Source organism: Hyaena hyaena, unplaced genomic scaffold (genome assembly GCF_003009895.1).
Source record: "Hyaena hyaena isolate Hyena2069 unplaced genomic scaffold, ASM300989v1 scaffold_521, whole genome shotgun sequence".
Taxonomy (NCBI): Eukaryota; Metazoa; Chordata; class Mammalia; order Carnivora; family Hyaenidae; genus Hyaena; species Hyaena hyaena.
Window position 1 is genome coordinate 499,968 of NW_024081153.1, and position 21,350 is coordinate 521,317.

General features: G+C 39.9%; 1 protein-coding gene across 1 annotated transcript in view; it reads left to right on the top strand.

Moving 5' to 3' along the window:
- The window catches only part of PATJ (PATJ crumbs cell polarity complex component), a 358,255-nt gene that overhangs the window by 267,226 nt on the left and 69,679 nt on the right, over positions 1-21,350 (top strand). Inside the window, exons 31-32 of the mRNA XM_039255282.1 lie at positions 2,898-2,975; positions 18,724-18,798. Coding sequence (XP_039111213.1) covers positions 2,898-2,975; positions 18,724-18,798 — 153 coding nt within the window. The remainder of the gene's footprint in view (positions 1-2,897; positions 2,976-18,723; positions 18,799-21,350) is intronic.

Here is a 21,350-nt window from a genome sequence, read left to right on the forward strand (position 1 = left end):
ATAATAACGATTTCTTTTTTTAAGATTGTGAATCCTACTTTCCATAAGATTAGTTATCAACACTCAGTGCTGGGGTACCTGGATGGCTCACTTGGTTAAGTGTCCAACTCTTGGTTTCTGCTCATAGTTCATGAGTTCGAGCCCTGAGTTGGGCTCTGTGCTAACAGCTCAGAGCCTGGAGCCAGCTTCAGATTCTCTTTCTCCCTCTTTCTCTGCCCCTCTGCTTCTCAGTCACTCTCTCTCTCTCTCTCAAAATAAATAAATAAACTTAAAAAAATTTTTTAAACACTGACAAGAAATAAAGAGAAACAAGAGCATCATTTACTTAGGGCCTAGAGCATAGTTAACAATAGCAGGACCTTTGATGTCTTGGGTTCACCTCTCACTAGTTAGTCATTCATTAGCAAGTTAACTTAAAATGTATCATGTTCCCATCCATGAATTGGAATAACATTGGTACATACTCATATAGGGTTGTTATGAAGACTACATGAAATATGGTAGATAAGGAACAACAAAAAGCTGGAAACAAAAATTAACTGCACTCAGTGTTATGCTAATAGATGTTTCACATGTTCATGTAGTAACCTTTAAGACAATCTGATGGGGTAGTATTTTTAATCTGGTACTTTTATCTGTGCTTTAAAAATATATACTCAAGGGCCTGGGTGGCTGATTTGGTTGAGCCTCCAACTCTTGGTTTCAGCTCGAGTCATGATCTCATAGTTCCTAAAATCAAGCCCCATGCACAAAACCTGCTTAGGATTCTCTCTTTTCCTCTTTCTGCCTCTCCCCTGCTTCTCTCTCTCTCTCTTGCTCGCTCTCTCTCTCCAAAGAAACAACTAAATAAATAAGTAAATAAAAGTACTCTTCGGTCCCACATTTAAAAAAATAAAATAATGAAAGAAAAATGTTTGCCTGAGTGGCTTGGTTGTTAAGTATCTGACTTCATCATGGTACATGAGTTCGAGTCCCATATCAGGTGAGTTCAAGCCCCATTTTGGGTGAGTGTGAGCCCTTTGTGTGAGCCCCACTTCTCTCTCTCTCTCTTCCTCCCTCCTTCCCTTCTCCCCTCTCCCCTCCACCCCATCTCTGTCTCTCTCTGCCCCTGGCTCACTTGCCCCCCCCTCAAAAAAATTAAAATAAAAACAAGTACTCAGGCTTAGAAAAAACCTTGCTGAAAGTCAGAATTCTAAATGGCAAGGTTGAAATTTGAACCTAGATCTGACCAATTTAACATCATGCTACTTCCTTAGATTTTTATTTCTTTTATATATTTCTCAAAGCTCTCCCTTATTTTTTTAAACTTGCAATAATATGTGCTAATTCTTCTATAATCTAACAGTATAGAAATAACTAATGTAAAAATTCCCTAATCTTCAATCTTATCCACTGGAAGTAAGCAATTTAAAAAATTTGTCCTATATGCCTACAAATATTTTCCTGTATGCATGTCTGTATATTTTGTGTGTTTTTCTGAAAAGATTGTTCTAATCACATTCTTTCAAGGACATGTAAAAATTCCTCTTTCTCTACATCATTATCAATACTGAATGTTCTCTTTCTATTCTCTTGTCCATTTGATAGATGAAAGAATGCTATATCTTTACTTTAAAAACTATTTTCCATACAAACAATCCAACAAAGTTTGTAGTAATCCCAAGTAGGTGGTGTTCTGATATGAAAATCCAAATAAATACAGTATAAATGCTCCATTTATCATCCTTATTCTCCCCTATGTACCCTCAGAAAGTAACCTTTGGTTCATTAACTGTAACATTTAATATATTATAACTCAATTGAGGAGATACTGGATGTGTTTTTGGAATTTTAATGGGGCTTATTCTTACAGGATGTCTCATTTATATTAAATCAATATTTTTAAGTCTTTTTTAAAAATTTTTTATGTCTTTATTTTATTTTGAGAGACAGAGACAGAGAGTGAGCAAGGAAGAGGCAGAGAGAAAGGGAGACAGAATCTGAAGCAGGCTTCAGACTCTGAGCTGTCAGCACAGAGCCCGAGATGGGGCTTGAAGGACTGTGAGATCGTGATCTGAGCTGAAGTCAGACACTTAACCGACTGAGCCACCCAGGCGCCCCATTAAATCAATATTTTCAGAACTCTGCAGAAAGTAATCATCAAGTAAACAAGTGCTCCATTCATGGGTTCAACCAGAATTTGTACAGTGTTTTCCATGTACCAGGCACAGTGCTAGGTACTTGAGTTTCAGAAATAAACAAGATAAATACAGTCTCTTATCTCAGGTAGTTTAATCTTGTTCAGAAGATAAACAAGCATCTCAGAAAGTTTTGGCTGAAGGGAACAGATCAACTAACTAACTGAAACAATAAGTAAATGTATTGGCTCTCCGATGAAGGGTGCTGAGAGTAAGGCTGTACTTCAGGTCAGATGACACAGGGGCTCACTTCTGCCATCGAGGTCCACTCTTTCCCTCTCTGCCTTTGCTCTGTCATTCACAGTGTCGGCTTCATTTCAGTGCTGGTTTCCTTGTGGTTGTAGGATAGTTGCCTGTGGCAATTTGAGGTTCATGCTTTCTTGTTAATTTGGGAAGTATAGGGACTTTTTGTGTTTCTTTTTTTTTTTTTTTAATTTTAAAATGTTTATTACTTTTGAGAGAGAGAGAGAGAGAGAGCATGAGCAGGGAAGAGGCAGAGAGAAAGGGAGACACAGTATCTATCTGTAAGCAGCAGGAACAGTTTCCCTGGGGGAGGGGGGAGGGGGTGGCCTTCTAGTAGAAAGGAAGAAAATAGAAATGGCCTCTAGATAGGAAACAGTATCTACAATAATAAAACAACCAACTGTGATTGAGTATATAGTTCTGGGCAGTGTGAGTGAAGAGTAACATCTTTATTCTTTTCTTCTTAATGTCCTATAGGATCAGAGTGGTACCGAACCTATTAGCAGTGAGGAAGATGGCATTAAACAATTGCCTGAAAGTGAAAGCTCCAAACTGGTGAGAATCCTGGGTGATTTTCCATCCAATGTTCTTTTTAAAGCTGTATTATTTATTTTTTTGTACCACCATGGGAAGGATCAACTTGTGTTTGTTTTTCTGGGAATCTTGATCTCTGAGGTAGTAGAAGCTTTTCCATATGGAGTGACCCATCCATTCCTATGAGTTGCATATTCTGCTTTCTTCACACTTGAATTGTACTGTCTGTGACTAATGGAGCAACTTCTCTTTTAATCTTGTTTAATATTGGGTTTCTTTAAGGCTAGGGTTATATTCACTTAATACTAAAGGCCCAGAAAAATATGTTAAATGTATTCCATTGATTCATAGTAAAAGATACTTAAACTCATCCAGGGCTGAAGAATAGAAGAGAGTCAGTTTTATCCCTAAATTTGTTTTTTGTTTGTTTGTTTGTTTATTTTATTTATTTTAAAAAATGTTTTTTAGTAATCTCTCTACCCAGCATGGGGCTTGAACTCACGACCTCGAGACCAAGAGTTGTGCACTCTTCTGACTGAGCCAGTTAGGTGCCCTGAAGAGAGTCAGTTTTAGAGAACCCTCCCTCCTTATATATTTTAATGCCTGATAGTTTATTTCATACTTATTGAATGTTTACTGTGTCCCCAGTACTATACTGTATGCTACATTCATTTCCTCAATCTTCGAGTGCAGGTGGCTATACCTTTCTTTAACTTACAAACAAACTGAGGGCTGATGATGTTCACTAACTTGTCAGCGCCCACTCACTAGAATATGGTGGACCTGGAGATTCACCCCTATTTGGTCTAAATCCCATGCTTTTGTTCATAATCCGTTTTTTTGTTCTGTAGCCTTATACTTAAAAGGTTAGACTACAAATTCTAGAAAGAAATGTGGGCTTTTTTCTCTGTATTTCAAAATGTCTTACAAATCTCAAAGAATTACCACTTCAGAGGGTCACCCTGATTTTATGGCAGCACAGAGCCATTCATTTTACTTCAGGGAGTTTGAGAAATCATTTATCTTCTTTCAACTTTTAGAAAATATACATTGGGACTGTCTTAGATTCTGTGTCCTAGAAAAGAAACAGATTCTTTCAGGCTGAAGGGAAAGGACATTTCAGCAAAAGTGGAAATGACAATGGGCTACTCCTGGGCAAATTGTAAATGGGGCCCGAGAACCCTGGTGTCAAGAACACTGGGACTAATGGATTATGGCCATTGTTCTTGAGCAAGGTGTTCCAAGGTTACCCTGTTCCCTTTATGAAAAATAGAAAGCATATTTGCACAGAAGGGGAATGAGTAACATCAACGAATTTTGAACTCAAAGCTCCTTCATTTAAAAATACTATTGGGGTACCTGGGTGGCTCAGTCAGTTAAAGTTTCTGACTCTTGATTTTGGCTCAGGTTATAATCTCAAGGTTTGTGAGTTTGAGCCCTGCATTGGGCTCCATGCTGACAGTGTGGAGCCTGTTTGGGATTTGGGATTCTCTCTCTCTCTCTCTCTCTCTCTCTCTCTCTCTCTCTCTCTCCCTCTCCCTCCATGTCTCTCCTTATCCCTCCTGTACTACTCACATGTGTGCACATGCTCTCTCTTCTCAAAATAAATAAAATAATTTTTAAAAAATACAAATAAAAATACTGTTAACTTAGTTTTGGGGGTACTGTATCTCCACAGATAGGTTAAGGAAAAGTGTTGTGAAGCAACAGGGCTTTGGAAGTAGAGGCCACCAACTTCATCCACAGAGGAAATGGTAAAAATGATGAGAACACTTTCTTGTTTGCTTGTTACAAGAGTCTGGTAGTCCAATGAGGTTCACTTATAGGCTACAGGCGAAGCCACCCATTATCCATTCGTTGTTCCCAAGAAAGCAGTGCCAGTGATGGGGCTCCAAGTATCAAGGCAATTGAAGGGACCCACTCTCAGGCAGAGAACTTAAAGAGCTATGGGTAATTTTTAAATATTTGTTTATACTGTACTTCACCAATTGGAAGCCTTTCTCATACCCATTGACAACTATCTCTTTTTCCGCCCCTCTCCTCCTCCCCTCCCTCCTCTTTTTAGTATTTTATAATTCTGTTTCTAATAGAATCTACGCATGGTCTAGTTGAGAGAAGAAAGATAGCCTAGATTTAAACAACTTTTATAGCATAAGTATAGATGGCCTACCATAAAACATTAGTAAGGAATGTGGTCTTAGACATTTACTTGACCTCACCAAGCCCCAGTTTTCTCACCTGAAGAAAAGTAGTAATCAGGATGCTATGAGGAAACAAAAGGGCTATGAGGAATAAATCATGTAATAGAGTATAAGGCAAATAGTGTTTAGCAAGTTCATTCATTAAGTCAACAAATATTTGCTGAATGCCACTCTGTTCCAGTACACAAAATGTACAAAAACGCTTGTTTTCTTGTGGACTCTTTTTGGAATGAATAGGGAGAGGGGAATAGATAACAAATTAGTAAAATATTAGTTTGGATCCTAAGAGATTGCAGTTTCTGTAGGTAAGAATTTCATATAGTGCAACCTAGTCTTATTATGAAGTGTTAATAACAACTGTTAATCCTCACTAGTCATCAGGATAATTTCTATCATAAGATTGATACAAGCTCCTCCGGATTGCTACACCATCCTAGGATTGCTGCCCAGTGCACCTCGTCAGAGGACAGCATGTCATCTGTATGGGTCTTGACTCTTCTCATCCCTGTTTATGTCAAGATCATTGGAAACAGTAAGCCCTAACCCTCCAAAAGTTGCTTGCTTGCTTCCCAAGGCGGGGCATAGGACTCATCAGGCACTACACTGACCCCTGCAGGAGTGATCAGGAGAAGCAAACATGCCTTGCTCTCCAGCAGTTGACCCTCTAGAATCAGTGAGTATAAAAGAATTTGTCTCTAGAAAACCAAAAGTAAATTAAACAACAAGAAAACACTGTGCTGCATGCGGTCAAAAATGGAAGGAAACCCATCTCATTCAGGGATTAGGGAAGGTTTCTTAGAATATGGCCTTGAAGGTAAACCTCTGAAGATGAGAATGCAGTTGAACAGTGAGGTTGGCATAAATAGAAGGTTCACCAGCTAAATCAGGGTGGATTATGGAGTAGTGAGTAAGGGTTGGGCTTTTGTAGAGCGACAGTGGCCAATACAATTTGAACAGTAGAATCCCAGAACTGAAGGAACTGTGTGCTGTGAATTATAGATGAATTTATTCATCCTCATATGCTCAGTGTTCAGTCAGGGTCCCAGTAGCCACCTATATTCGTGTAGACACAAGGTGCTACCTATGAGAAGCTGTACTTCAGAGAGCTATTAAATTATTTCTTCAAGATTACCTGTTTTCAGAGCTAAAATCAAGCCATGGGTTTCCACTGTTAGTTACGGATTCTTAGAATATGGCCTTGAAGGTAGTCCCCCAACTCACAGCCAACGAGTTCATAATAACTTCAGTAGGTATTGGCTCTCTCTAAAATATTTTTAAAGGGAGAATAACTTGTTTTTAGACAACTGATCAGATGATGGTTTGTGAAACAGATTCCACTTGTGAGAGACTGGAGGCAGGGAAGTGTCTGGAATCTATTTCAGAAGTCTAGGTGAGAGCCTGTTAAGATGGTTTTTTAAGCCCTTTGAAAAGAACTTTTCAAAATCTATCCACACAGAGCTTTACGATTTGCAAAACAGTGTCATCTATTATCTCATTCTCTTAACTTTTTAATATCTAAATTTTTTCTAAAATGATATTTAGTTTATTCGTGGTCTTATTTAATTTTATCCCCAAAATGAGCCTATGTAAAAAATATATATATATTATATATATTTATATATATATATTATATATATATAGGACAGGAATTATATACCCCAGACTTACAGATGAGACTGTAATCTGCTTAGTGAAAGATCACAGAACTGGAAATTGGAAGACCTGGGGCTCATCCTGAAGGGTGCTTGACCCCCTGGTATCTTGACATAGAAGGTCATGAATCCCTAAGTCATCATTTTAATCTTTTGGATATCAACCTATGTTTTTATCAAATTGAGAATATCTGTGTTAATATAATATACTCTTCTGAGGCTGTATAACTAAACTGTCAAGAGTACAAACACTAGAGCTAGGCTACTAGGATTCAAATCCTGATTCTACCATTTATGAGCAATATAATATTAGGCACTTAACCTTTCTGTGCCTCAGTTTCTGCATCGATAAAATGGGAGAAAGAAATAACAGTTGTGAGAATTGAGGAGTACCAACTATAAGGTGCTATGCAGAACCATGCCATAGTATTCTGAGATCTTTGTGCAAGGGTGACTTATTAATGATGATGAGGCTATTTTTTTTTTAATGTTTATTTTTTAAGGGAAGGGCAAACAGAGAGGGACATACAGAATCCAAAGCAGGCTCCAGGCTCTGAGCTGTCAGCACAGAGTCTGATGTGGGGCTCAAATTCACAAGCCGCAAGTTCATGACCTGAGCCGAAATAGGACATTCAACCGACTGAGCCACCCAGGCTCCCCATTACTGTTATTCTGATTAAAACATTTTGGGGTGCTTGGGTAGCTCAGTCAGTTGAGTGTCTGACTTTGGGTCAGCTCATGATCTTATGGCTTGTGAGTTCGAGCCCCATGTTGGGCTCTCTGCTGACAGCTCAGAGCCTGGAGCCTGCTTTGAGTTCTTTGTCTCCCTCTCTCTCCGCCCCTTCCCCGTTTGTGCTCTGTCTCACTCTCCCTTAAAAATAAACATTTTAAAAAATTAAAATAAAATAAAACATTTAGGGTAGGCCACATAAGGAGTAGCTGTTGTGAGTGAAGCATCAAGGTATAACTTAGAAAACTGAAGTGAATTTTTCAACCTGAAAAAATGCAAAGGATAATCATAACAGTATCTATTGAAAGACTATATGCTAGACATTAGTCTAAGCTCAATTACATTAACAGTCCTATGAAGTTAGTGCTAGTATTATCGCCATTTAAGAGATGAGGAAACTGAGGCACTGAAACATTAAACTATCACCCAGTGATGCATGGATCCAGGTCCAGACACTGTGAGGCTGGAAGCTTGTCTCTAAACCACTGTGCACTACTGCCTTTGAGAGAGATACAGACTTAGAACAAAATTGAAGTCAAAGGACAGCAAGAAAGTTACATTGGGATCTGAACTTTGTAAGTTTCATTCCCTTTTGTCTAAATCTTAAACTTCAACATAAAGAGTATGAACGTGCATGAACATGCATGTTTGCCAGAACCGTTGAGATGGAAACCAACCTGGAGACAGACCGTGTCAATGAGGGATCTCTTTGCTGAAAGCAGTGGGTGGCCACTCAGAGCTTGAAAAGGTGACCCTCACCTGTAACTGTGGTGTGGTGATTAAGTGATTAGGGACCAGAATCAATGCTGACTGACTGGCTGGAAGTTCACTGTAGCAGTGGCCATCCATGAGAGGCAGCGACAACTAGATATTCTCACTCTTGTCGATGCAAAGATCTTAATCAACAGCAAGGAATCTATGTTTGCCAAGGAGGTTCCACAGAAAATTGCCAGTAAAGGAGTTTACCTTTCTTGCCCTCAGTATGCAAACCTTCTGCTGTATGTGTTCTTTAAAACGTTCCTCTGCAAGCAGGTATAGAGCTATTTAAGTGGCAGTTGTTGCACAATCTGGGTCTTGAGAACAAGCATCTTCTCAGGACTTGGCCAGCTGCCCATGATAAACCTGCTAGGAAATGCCCCAAACAGATGTGCCCGGCGCGCTTTCCCAATCTATCTATGAAACTGCTTAGCAACAATAAAGTCTATGTGTCCATGTGTCAAACAATCCTTCTCACCACAGATCTGATACAGCAGCCTCAATACCAGTTTAGATTTTTCAAAATTTTTCAAAATGTTTCGATTTTTCCAACTGTCTGCAATGGCTTTTACTGTTGTCTTTCATTGTGAAATATTTCTGATCCTCTGGGCAAGAAGAGAAAAATGAGAGCATTTCAGGCAGCTCAAGGTGGCATTCTACCTCTGGCTTCTTTGTGGAGATTTTGGAATTTACGGGATAGCAAGATGCCTGGGGAAACATGAATTGTTTCTGAATTAACTATCACTAACCTAAATGAGCTATGACGTGGAAATTCACACTAACAGGCAGTGCATTTTACCCTTTCAGAGTCCACACCAGCTGCAGTAGCAACATGTTAGGAACACTATTTACTCTCTAGTAGGTAAGCTTGATCCATATAAAATTTTCACACCTACCTATTGAAAAATCAATAGTGAGTGTTCTAGATACTACCCCTGTCTCCAAATGGCCTGGCAGTACTTGCTTTTTCAGATGAAAAAGACTATCAGATACAAATCGTGGGCTCTGAATTCTGAACAGACTTAGATTTTACCTCTGCTGTTCACTGGGAAAAGTGACTTATCCTATCTGCAGTCTTCATCCAAAAATGGAGGAGGAGGATGTCCACCTCTCTGTTGTGAGGATTGAAACCCTTAGTGCAGTGCTTGGCATGCAGGAAGGGCTCAGTAAATGTAGCTACTGTTAACAGTAGATTTTGCCTATATAAAATCTAGGCATGCCATACTCTCATTATTCAGTGCACATATCCTGAGAACCTGTGCTGTGTCAAGCTCTGGGAATGTAAAGATAAATAAGACCTCTTTCGGAGCATCTGGGTAGCTCAGCTGGTTAAACAACTGACTCTTGGTTTCAGCTTAGGTCATGATCTCATGGTTTGTGAGCTTGAGCCCCGTGTCGGACTTTGTGCTGACAGCTCGGAGCCTGCTTGGGATCCTCTGTTTCTGTCTCTGTCTCTCTCTGCACCTCCTCCATTTGCTCACTCTCTTAAAATAAATAAATAAACATTAAAGTATCAATAAATAAGGCCTCTTTCATTCACATGATGATCCACATAATATACACGACAGTAGGTCTGATATTTCACATAATGTACACCACATTAGGTCTGATGGACAGGTCACAGACTGACTGTCAGAGTCGGATCCAGATCTCATTTCACCTCTATGATGTGCTCTTAAGATGTTTGAGCTAGGGGCGTCTGGGTGGCTCAGTCAGTTAACATTACAATTTTGGCTCAGGTCATGATCTCACGGTTTATGAGTTCGAGCACTGAGTTGGGCTCTCTGCTGTCAGTGCAGAGCCCGCTTCAGATCCTCTGTCCTCCTCTCTCTCTGCCCCTCCCCAACTCATGCTCTTTCTCAAAAAAAAAAAAAAAAAATGTTTCGGCTAATTTTTATAAATCAGGAGATTTTCACATAAAAATCCTGGTTTCTCTTTTCTCTTAAGAACAGACCAGCATTCTAAGCTACCCGATAAATCAGTTATGCACTTGCAGCTTATTTCTGTCCCTACTTTTTTAAAAAATATTTATTTATTTTGAGAGAGAACAAGCAGGGGAGGAGCAGAGAGAGAGAGAGAGAGAGAGAGAGAGAGAGAGAGAGAGAATCCCAAGCAGGCTCCATGCTGTCAGCACAGAACCTGATGAGGGCCTCAATCCCAGGGACCTGTGAGATCATGACCTGAGCTAAAACCAAGACTCAGAGGCTTAACCGACTGAGCCACCCAGCCACCTTTTCTGTCCCTACTTTGATACCATTTCCCCACGCCTGCCTGCTTCCCTTCTCCCCATACCTGTAAACACCTGAGTCTGTGTCCCTGGTCTGTTATTGGAGACAGGGCTGTGCCATGCAGGTGGAGTGGCCGGAGGTGAAAGCCAAGAAGTGGACAGGGGTGAGTGATGGACGGCCTTGTGGACAAAGGGAAGCCTTTGGAGTGGTTTTTAACAGGGGATGATGATGAGATTAGCCATTTGAAAACATCCTTCTGTGATTGGCCTGTGAAGAATCCCTTAGACAAAGTCAAAACTTGAAGGCAGGGGAGAGTTAAAAAGTTGTTAGAGTAACAGAGATGAAAGCTGATGGAGAGGAGGGGCCCAAGACTGACTCTCACATGCATCGCGGCAGCTGACTGGCCGGGGGCTGGGGGCCGTTACTGAGGAAGGAAACCAAGAAGGAAGAACACATTTGTGGGGAGACACGAATGAACTGGGCTGGGTATAAGACAGAAGACTAGAGAGACCTGCTCAGCCCAGAGGTAGTCAAATTCAAAGCATTCAAATTCAGTGATTTTTAAAACATGCCCGTCAGACACAAATTGTCTACTGCTGATTTGGGTCCTCGGACTCCCACCTTGTAGCCTGTGGATACACTAGAAAAGGACAGACAGCCTTTGCCTGAGTCCGTCCCAGGCTACCTCCTCACTCCTGACCTCCAGGATTCACTGAACTCACACCATCAAGAGCTCCACGGCCCTTCACTTGCCATCCTGTAGTACTCGTCACCGCTGGGAACTACTTTTTTAATGTTTTTATGAGTTTATTTATTTTGAGAGACAGAGAGAGTGAGCAGGCAAGGGGCAGAGAGAGAAGGAGAGATTTCCAAGCAGGCTCTGCACTATTAGCGCAGACCCCCATGCTGAGCTCAAATCACAAACTGTGAGATCATGACCGGAGCCAAAACCAGAAGTCAGATGCTCAACTAACTGAGCCACCCAGGCGCCCCACGAGGAACTACTTTTTTGAAGTTGGATGCAAATCCTGGCTGGGACACTTAATTGAGTCTCTGTGCCTCAGTTTCCTTATCAATACAATGGAGATGATAATAGGCTCAGTCTCCTATAACATAGAAATTAATACACTTAGAATGATGCCTTTTTGGGTCATGTAGTGAGTATTGCAAAAGCATTTGCTGCCATTATTATCACTTGTTCCTTCTTGCGTATTGAAATTTTGATTGTGCAGGACAGGAAACTATTATTTAATGGCTGCTCATTACGTACTTGTCACTTAGTAGGCACTTTTAAAATATTACTTCATTTATCCTGACAAAAACAGTAGTGTTAATAATGGCCTTCTCCATTTACTGCACACTTACTCTTTGTTAGAAACTGAACAGAGTATTTCTCTCCACCCTCCCCATAATGAAAGCATTATTGTTATCTGCATTTTGCAGATGAGTGACCTGAGTATTCCAGAAGGCTTAGGGGCACTAAGTATCACAGTAAGAATTCAAAACCTTATGTGTTCGACTCCCATGCCTGATCAGGCCACACTTCCTCTCCAAGAGAGAGTTGGCATTAACCTATGAAGAAGCTGAGGTTTTAAAGTCTACTTTGTCATAGATCATATAACCTATAGGTGGAAAAATCTGGCTATGAACCACTATCCAACTTCAAAGTCGAAGCTTTTCAGGGCACCTGGGTGGCTAAGTCGGTTGAGCGTCCGACTTTGTCTCAGGTCATGATCTCATGGTTCGTGGGTTCGAGCCCCGCGTAGGGCTCTGTGCTGACAGCGCGCTCAGAGCCTGGAGCCTGTTTCCGATTCTGTGTCTCCCTCTCTCTCTGACCTTCCCCTGCTCATGCTATCTCTCTGTCTCAAAAATAAATAAAACATTAAAAAAGAAAAAGTCAAAGCTTTTCAGATAATACTGAAGAATTAGAATCACATGGATCTGTGACAGTTTCCAATGATTTGTGGAAAATATGAAAAACAACCATATGGAGAGTCCATTTTAAAGCTAAATCTATGCAAGTTCAAGGACTGCCCTTTAAGACTGTGCCCTCCCAAAATTTGCAGTGCTAAAACGTCTCTTCTTATGTGACATTGGTAATGATATATGGTAGGAACAGGAACAGGGGAACTTTAATAGGTTGAGCCCTCTGAAATCACTGTTACTTAGCCATTTCTTCTTTTTTAAAAAATTTTTTTAATGTTTCATTTATTTCTGAGAGAGAGAGGCAGCATGAGCAGGGGAGGGTCAGAGAGAGAGAGGGAGATAAAGAATCAGAAGCAAGCTCCAGGCTCTGAGATAGCCGTCAGCACAGAGCCCGACGTGGGGCTCGAACCCACAAACCGTGAGATCATGACCTGAGCCCAAGTCGGATGCTTAACCAACTGAGCTACCCAGGCGCCCCACTTAACCATTTTTTGACTTACAAAATGACAAATTGATATGCTCCAAACTAATATTACTTTGGTTTTCATTACTTAGCCAAAATAATAACAACAACAATTCTATATTCTTAATGTTCTTTTGAAAATTTTCTGCTCTGTGAAATCCCACTGTCTAGAAAAAAATCTACTTTGCTTCATGTTGTGTCCGTAGATGTAAACGCACTTTGCAAATGATTCAGTAAAAGCACCAAGGAGAGACGTTAGTAAAAGCCAACTGTGGTTTTGAACCTGGATAAGTAGGAGGTTGATATTGTCTCTAATTTTTAAAATAATAACATAAAAAAAAATAGATTTGTAGAGGAAGATAATGAGCTCAGTGTAGAATTTAAACTTTTAAGGGCATAACATGCTGTGTGATTTCTGATACATGTTCAGCTTATCTATTTTTTATTTTTATTTTCCTTCAGAAACATTTAAAATTTTTTTTTTTAAATTTTTCCATGTTTATTCATTTTTCAGAGAGAGAGAGAGAGAGAGAAAGCGAGAGACAGCACAAGTAGGGGAGGGGCAGAGATAGAGAGACACAGAATCTGAAGCAGGTTCCAGGCTCTGAGCTGTCAGCACAGAGCCTAACTCAGAGCTTGAGTCCACAAACCTCAGGATTATGACCTGAGCCAAAGTCAGACACTTTACTGACTGAGCCACCCAGGCGCCCCTAAAAAACATTTTAAGTGAAGTATAATTGATACCAGTTTATCAGTTTTGACTACTGTGCTTTATTAAAAATGATTCCTAAGTGTTTTTAAAGTGCTGGTATCCAAGTTTGGAAAAATAGCTTAAAATGTGTTTCTGATGACTGTAGGTCTCAATTCCAGTCTGGAATTCTCAGATGTATGTATTCCTCACTTTTAAAACAACTGACCTGTGTACTTAAAATCCATTTTTATCCCCAATTTGTAGTCCATCAAGAACAGCAGGATTTTAGTTTGGATAGGGTAGCAGATGTCACTGTGCAAGTCATATTTTCTGTTCCAGATCCAATATGAAAACTGCTTCTATAGCAAAAGCCTAGGAATTCCCTTGTCAGGAGCGGGAGAGAAGATGTCTGAGTCAGCACTGGCCTCTCTTTTGTGACAGTGTGCCAGTTGCCAATGGCAGAGTTCTAGTGCATTCAAACATGTGGCATTTTTCACAGCTCATTGTATTTTATATCATGTATTTCTGAAAATCACTTGAGATTTGCCTACATGATAAATTTCCCTTTCCTGGTCATAAAAAAGATGGTAGATTTCCATTTCCTAACCCTTTTAACTGGCCTGTTGTGAAGACTTGTTACATGAAATTCAACTTGCCTGGAAGGAAGCTATTATCAGGTTTTTCTAAACTGAGAAAATAATCTTACAATCATAATTATTAGTGCTAAGGAAGCAGAGAAGGAAGATGACACCCTGGCAGAGCCTAGAACTCAGACTTTCTTAGCTGTGTCTAGTGTCCTAGTTTCTGAATTCTAGAACTTATCAGAAACATAGTGCTGTTCACACATTGTTCTTTGAGTCTGTAAACTTTTCACTTCTCTGGGGAAGTCTTATTTGTCACAATAATTTTAAGGTCCTATCATCTAAAACCCATATTGATTCTCTTTTATTTCAGAGGGAGCAGAAATTAAGCAAATTTGTATTAAAGGCCTTTGATGTCTATCAGCAATAGACAATTTGTGTTTGTTGTGTGTCAGACAAGCGTGTTTTAAAAGTCACTGAATTTTAATATTTTTGGATGGGACTACCTTTAGCCTGAGCAGTTCTTTCTGGTACTCAGTTCACTTCCTTCAGCCCCATTTAGCTACTCTCTGGCTTCACCCCTGTGAGTTTGTTATCCTGATAGATCTTTTCTGGGCTCCACTTCATTTTAATCAGTAGTGCCTTGAATGCAAGTGAAAAAACCTCAGCTTGACCTATAGACAAAGGGAAACTTACTGATAGGTGACAGACCTTTTTACATAACTAGAGGAAAGGCAGGGTTGACAGCTTCAGAGACAGTTGGAACCTGAGACCTGCCAGAGAAACCTATGTATCTCTTTGACTCTCTTCCACTGCAGACTTGTTTCCTCAGTAGAAGGAAGCAAGTGGAAGTTTGGGAGCATGGCCACCCATAGCTCCTAAGCCTCTCTGCCAGAAAGGGACTGACTCTCTTCCCTTGGATCCATGTTGGAAAATCTATAGGATGTTCTTGTATGGTCCAGATGTCTACCCATGCATGGACCAATTACTTTGGCCAGACAGACAGGGCATGTTGATTACCAGCTTTGGGACAGAAGTCAGCCAGCGTGGGTGACTGTAAGCTGAACATCCCATTATTATCTATTATATAGAATATTCCCAGTGTTGCTTTTTATGTTCACCACTTGGAGGCTCCTTCTCTTGATCAGAGTAACTTGCTTGGGCCACAAAGCATTTTCTTTCAGGAGCTTCTAGTACTGCACTGAGGATTATAATATCATGTACACAGAATGTGTTCTATCAGTTTGTTTCATGAAATGAGATGGTCTTTCCCTGCGCCTTCCTTGCCCTTCTTATTTAAGGGTCTCCTGTGCAAAATCAAAACCTTAGAATATCCCAGAGCCTCAGCTTTGAATGCACTAAAAACTCCCTTGTTGCAACAGTTGGGAGATTATCAAGTTTGAAATTTGCGAAACACAGAAAAAAGTGACCAGAAGTCACTGCAGTGGCTAGCACCATGAATTGTGATGGGTTTTTTTGCTTTTGTTTTTTGCCTGCCCAAGCTCAAAATAAGCTGGCATGGCTCGTTCTGACTTAATGTTGACTCTAAAAATGGAATCACTCTGTTGAGGCTAGCCCCTCAGAATCTCATGTGGGTCTTTGGGAAGAGGTGAATAGCACACTTCCCCTTCCCCTTGTGTTTCATCCTCGGTCAAGAGCAGGAGCTCTGCAGCACAATGTGTCTGGATGGTTTTGGTTCAGCATATACTTTAGCCTCTCCTGCCCTAGCTAACTCTGAAATGAGGGTGATAATAGTACTTATCCCATGGGTCTGTTATGTACATCGGCGTCTGACATGTAAACTATATCTAGCTCAGTAATTGGCATAGTCAGTGCTCAGCAAGCTCCAGCTGTCACTATTATTATCTTCGCCATGCACTGGCCCCATCTGGTGGCCCAGAGGTTTAAGGGTAATCAGTATAAGAAATGGGACAGGGTGTCGGACTAGATGCTTTTCAGAGCTCTAATTTCCTCATCTCATCCTTCTACATTTTCAGATAAGAGAAAGGGAAGGAAACCCACTTCTCAGACACCTGCTATCTGCCACACATCTTCATACAGATATCACTTAGTTGTCATTCAGTTTCCACAACTTCTTCTCTAATATCTGTCTCACCGATCTGTAAATGTCATAAGTGCAAGACTCCTTTGGCCTTTTTCAGGGCTGGCATAGAGTAGACCCTCTGTAAGCATGTGTTAAATTCAACTTTGCTGGCAATGCCTTATTGAGGTCGCTGTTAGTGTATTTTCACTGCTGCTCGAAATGAAGGTTTCCAAGCATTACCGCTGCTAAGTAGTGGAACCAGTCTGAACCCAGATTTTTGTGGCTGCCGCTCCAGTGCCCTTTTTTATTTACAACTGTACATGTGGATGAATTCAGCCAATTAGTAGCACCTCTCTGTGATATGCAAATTGGGTTTTTAAGTCTAGCTGGGGAAGTCAGCTTCTTTGTCCCACTGCTAGTTAATCTGGGCTTAAACAAAGGTAGAATTGCAGACTTGCAGTATCATTTTCAAACAGAGGCCCTTCCGAAGTCCATTTGATCCACACTGGAAGGAATAATACCAGTGGTTTCCATTTATAAAGCAATTTAGAAGTTTTATTCTAAAAATTCCTGTGAGCACCATTTATTGACCTTTACATGTCTTTCTTCTCTCTTTTCAACTGTGATCCTTTAAAGTGGAAGCCACAGGATCACCTTCACCGTGCATCCTGTCTTTCATGGCTGGCTCTGAAATCCACCCAGGTGCATTTCAGATTTGAGTTCCCAAACTTTGATTCATTCAGCACGGGCCCTTTTTTAAGCTCACAGTCTATTCTGCCATACGTTGAAGAAACAAGTAAGACAAAAAGTCGATCATGCTAGTATATGAGAGATAGACACATAAAAAGATACAACTCAATATTGCAAAAATCGTGATAAAATAAATTGGTCATGCTGTGGAAGGGCCACTGCCCCTGGGCTCAGGGAATTGTGACATGAAGTAACTTTTGAATTCATGTCATATAATCTGTTTAGGAGCAGAGTTTGGCAGGAGAGAAATTCTAAAGTCTTTCTCCTGTATGGGAGACATTTAGAGAGAATCTATATCTAAATGAGAAAGAATTGTGGTCCTACAAAATAAGTGGACAGATAAGGGTAGTCACAGTCATCCAGCAGACCTACGCTGCAGTCTCAGCATATTATGTAGTGGGGTTAGATTTCTCAAGTTGTAAGCCAATAGGGAATTGATGGGACAGGATGAGATTGTAACCTAATCTAGTAATAATGAATAGCTGGGCATGACCTGATCCTTATCTCTTGTATTGTTACAAACTGATGGGGGAGCCTGTTGAACAAGGGTATGTCAATATATTCAAAAAAGAAACTGAGGTGGGAGTGGGGGGTAGGAGGTATCAGATAGTACCCCAGCATTCCCCAAAGGAGAAAATGTCCTGTCCATGTAATTATTTTCACCAGCCTTATAGTAAAGTTAGGAATATGGATTTATCAGAGCTTGATTCCATTTACTATCATCATTCGCATCTTTATTACATGTCTGGTTTTTTGCCACCTACCCTGCTAAGTGCTTTTCATGTATTGTTTCACTTAATCCTTTCAACATCCCTATAGTAAACCTTTATTTCTTCCCATTTTGTAAATGAGGAGACTGAGGCTTGGAGATGTCAGAACATCTCAGGGTTGGAAAACTCTTAAATCAAGGAACTCGGGTCACAAAAAACTCCTACTACTTGTCTATATGCTTTTCTTATCATCTCCAGATAGCTTTCCTGCCTGCAGTCTGTATGTTACACATGCCACCTGTATGTTATACATGCCACCTCAGACATTTACCCGGGGCTTAGAGTTAGCCAATCTTTGCTCCTATCCAAAACAATCTCACTCCATGTTCCCTGCCTTCTCCAAGTCCAAATGCAGGAGTTTAGGCCTGAGACGAAACAATTTTATGATAATTTCCCCTATAAATTTGCCTGTAAAGAAGGATGAGATGTGATGGGAAGCAGACATAAGCATCCTGGTCAATTTGTTGGTGTCAATAAGTTGCCCTTTAAGTGTGCAGTGGTTTCCTCTGTGTTTTGGTAGTTTGTTCCTCTCCTAAGTCTGGACTCTGTACTTTTCAGTAACTTTGTAAACCCGAGTGTCTTTAGTGAATATAGTTTTGCCTCTAATTGAATATCTTGAGAAGAAAGATGTTCTAATATCAGAGCTTGAACCATGAAAGAACAAAATATTCAGTATAAATAAAGATATAGAAATTACTAGTATGGCAAAAGAAGAAAAATCTCGGCTGACATGACCATCAGGGAATATCTGATAGGTTTAAAGCCTGATAGATCTGAAAGTTCCCAAAAGAAGCATTTGAAGTGACAAGACTATGTTCATTTCTGAGAGTTAGTTGAGCTGGATGAAGAGAAATTTCACGACTGGTGCTTTGTGGTCATTTTTGTAGTAGAGCCCAAACTCCATGGTGTTTGCTAAAGTTGGAGAGTGCAAATGAACCCTAAAATACTGTTAACTGGTTGTATCTCTTACATTTTAGGATGACATCTCCCAGATCGTTGATCAAGGTGTGGTGGCAGGTCAACAGAAGCCACTGGAATGCCCAACTGACAATGTACGTAACTTCCACTTTAGGTTTTGCTCTACTGGGATGGTGTGCATTGTAAGTAGGTTCCAGAAGAAAAGGAGGTGATTACAATGAAATCAGATCCTTTGTGACTTGCCAGGAGGTTATGGTATGTCTTGCAACTTGCAGTCAACCCACAGCCATATAACCGATTCTGTGTAAGGTATATGGAAATATTCTCTGTGCGTCTTCCTGGGTCGATACCTTGAAGAGGTGTTTAAAAGCAGGCCATCCCTGCAAACACACCCGCACTTAAATTCTTAGAGTGCCATGTCTTAATGTCATAAATAAAAATTTTAAGTGGGAGAATGTGTAGTTCTGTACAAACATAAATACAATAACATTCATGTTCCTTGCATTTTAAGTTTCACTGCTCTTAAAAAAACTATAAATTTTTGTCAAATGTTTGTACTTTTGTTGCTATTGAGTGTTGTTTTTTAAATCTTGATTCTCATTTCTACATTCTAGTTTATACTTTCAGGCTGCTAAAATTTACATTATTACTGTACTATTTTTATGTTTAAGGAACTAGAACTTACAAGAAATGCATGATATTTCAAACATTGCCAAAGGACACACCTTTGAAAAGTCTCCAAAATTATATGCTAAAATCCTAAATAAAAATGAGTAGGTGTAGGGGTGCCTGGCTGTCTCTGGTAGACATGAGACTCTTGATCTCAGGGTTTTGAGTTTGAGCCCCATGTTGGATGTACAGATTACTTAAAAATATAAAATCTTTTTTAAAAAAATGACTAGGTACAGGAAGAACCTTAAAAATAACCAGATTCAGTTCAACCAAAATCATATAAGCAATTTTTAATTTAAGAACACATTTTTTACTTTATGTAATGTATTTGTAAATACTATTAATGTGTTAATACATTATATGCTGCCACATATCACAAGGTACATATCAGCCATCTCTAAAATGTTATTTTAGCATAACATTTTATTCATCATCTGCCTTTTCTTTTCCCTGCTGAAAACTGAGCGCTTAAATATCTAAAGCATTTTCCTTTGGGAAAGTGTCTATAACCCTTTTCTGTGGCTACAGAAGAGAAAGGGCCCAGAGGTCAGTGAACAACATATGCAGTGAGGCTGTGTCAGCTCATTATGAAGAACTTCCCAACCACTCGAGCTGTTCCAAACCACCCCTGACAGTTTTCAGTCAGGAGCTGGCTGGTCATTTATTATCAACGGGTATCAAAACATTAATAGCTGTTATCAGTTGAACTCTTAAACTGTTCCTGGCACAGTGATAGGTTTATTTATATACCTCTCTCTTTGATCTTTACAGCAAGCTTGCAAGGTTTAGAGATAATGCCACCAATTTACAGATGAGCAAGTTTAGGTACAAGGAGGTTAAGTGCCTTGCCTGTGGCCATGCAGTTAATCCATAGTAGCAAACTAAACAATTCATTTCTTGTTTTCAATGGCGATTTTTGTTTTCCCATCATAAAAGACCTGATGAACTGTAGATTCTTTTCCCCAGAAAAACACTGATAAACATAACTGTGACACAACACAGGATTTTTATAATTCCCCAGATAGTTTCTGTGGCTCTCTCAGAAACCCATTAACCCTGGGTTAAGAACCCATGGGTTAACTTTAAGCAATAATTCTTAAAACACAAAACATGCCAATTTACTTGGTTTAGGATGGGGGTCCCAGCACCCATAAATTTTAAAAGCTCCCTAGCAATTTCTGTTATAAATACAGGGTATGAGAACCACTGGCTTAGTTAGGTTAGATGGCTTATAACATCCATTCCAGCTCTCATGTTTGAATAGAAGACATTCAAGAGCAAATCCAATCTCTCTTATCATTCATTCTTATTAGTTTGGTTTTGTGCCAATGGATGAGTCATGGGGAGCACACATTCCATCCATCACCACACTTACCAACAAGAAGTCTGCTTCTAAAAATATATGTTGGACTTTTCACTTGGTTCCTGTGGACTGTTTCCTTGTTTTTTAGCTGAGTTCAGTGCTATCAATACCTGTTGGAAACCTATTATGCACAATGAAATGGGATGCTACCTGGAGCTGAGATGTAATGATGCAGACATTCCCTGCTATTATAAAAGTGATAATGTAGTGATTGCGGTCTCTTGTACTTTACTGTTTTAAAAATCCCATGATTTTTTTCATAAAAACATTCTTTAGCTTACATTTAGCTTTGTTACTGATATTCTTTTTAAAGATGATCCTAAACAAAAGTGGAACTTAAGTACTGTATGAGTTAAGATTAGGCTCAATCTCTACAGGAAGGTTCTCTTGTATATAAAGTATGGATATGATCATCTGAGAATGATTATCATTCTTATTTGATTACCCTCCTTAAAAATGCATCCAGTTTTTGGTCTGAGGTGGCTTCTCCACTTATTATCACCCTATCTGCATGCCAGTTAGGGAGAAGAGGAAGGAAGGATTCTAATCCTTAAGAGAGTGACCTGAGAATTGTACAGTTTGTGCCTGTTTACATCCTACTGAGTAAGAGTTAGTCTGCAGATGTAACTGACTGCAAGGAGGCTGGCAAAT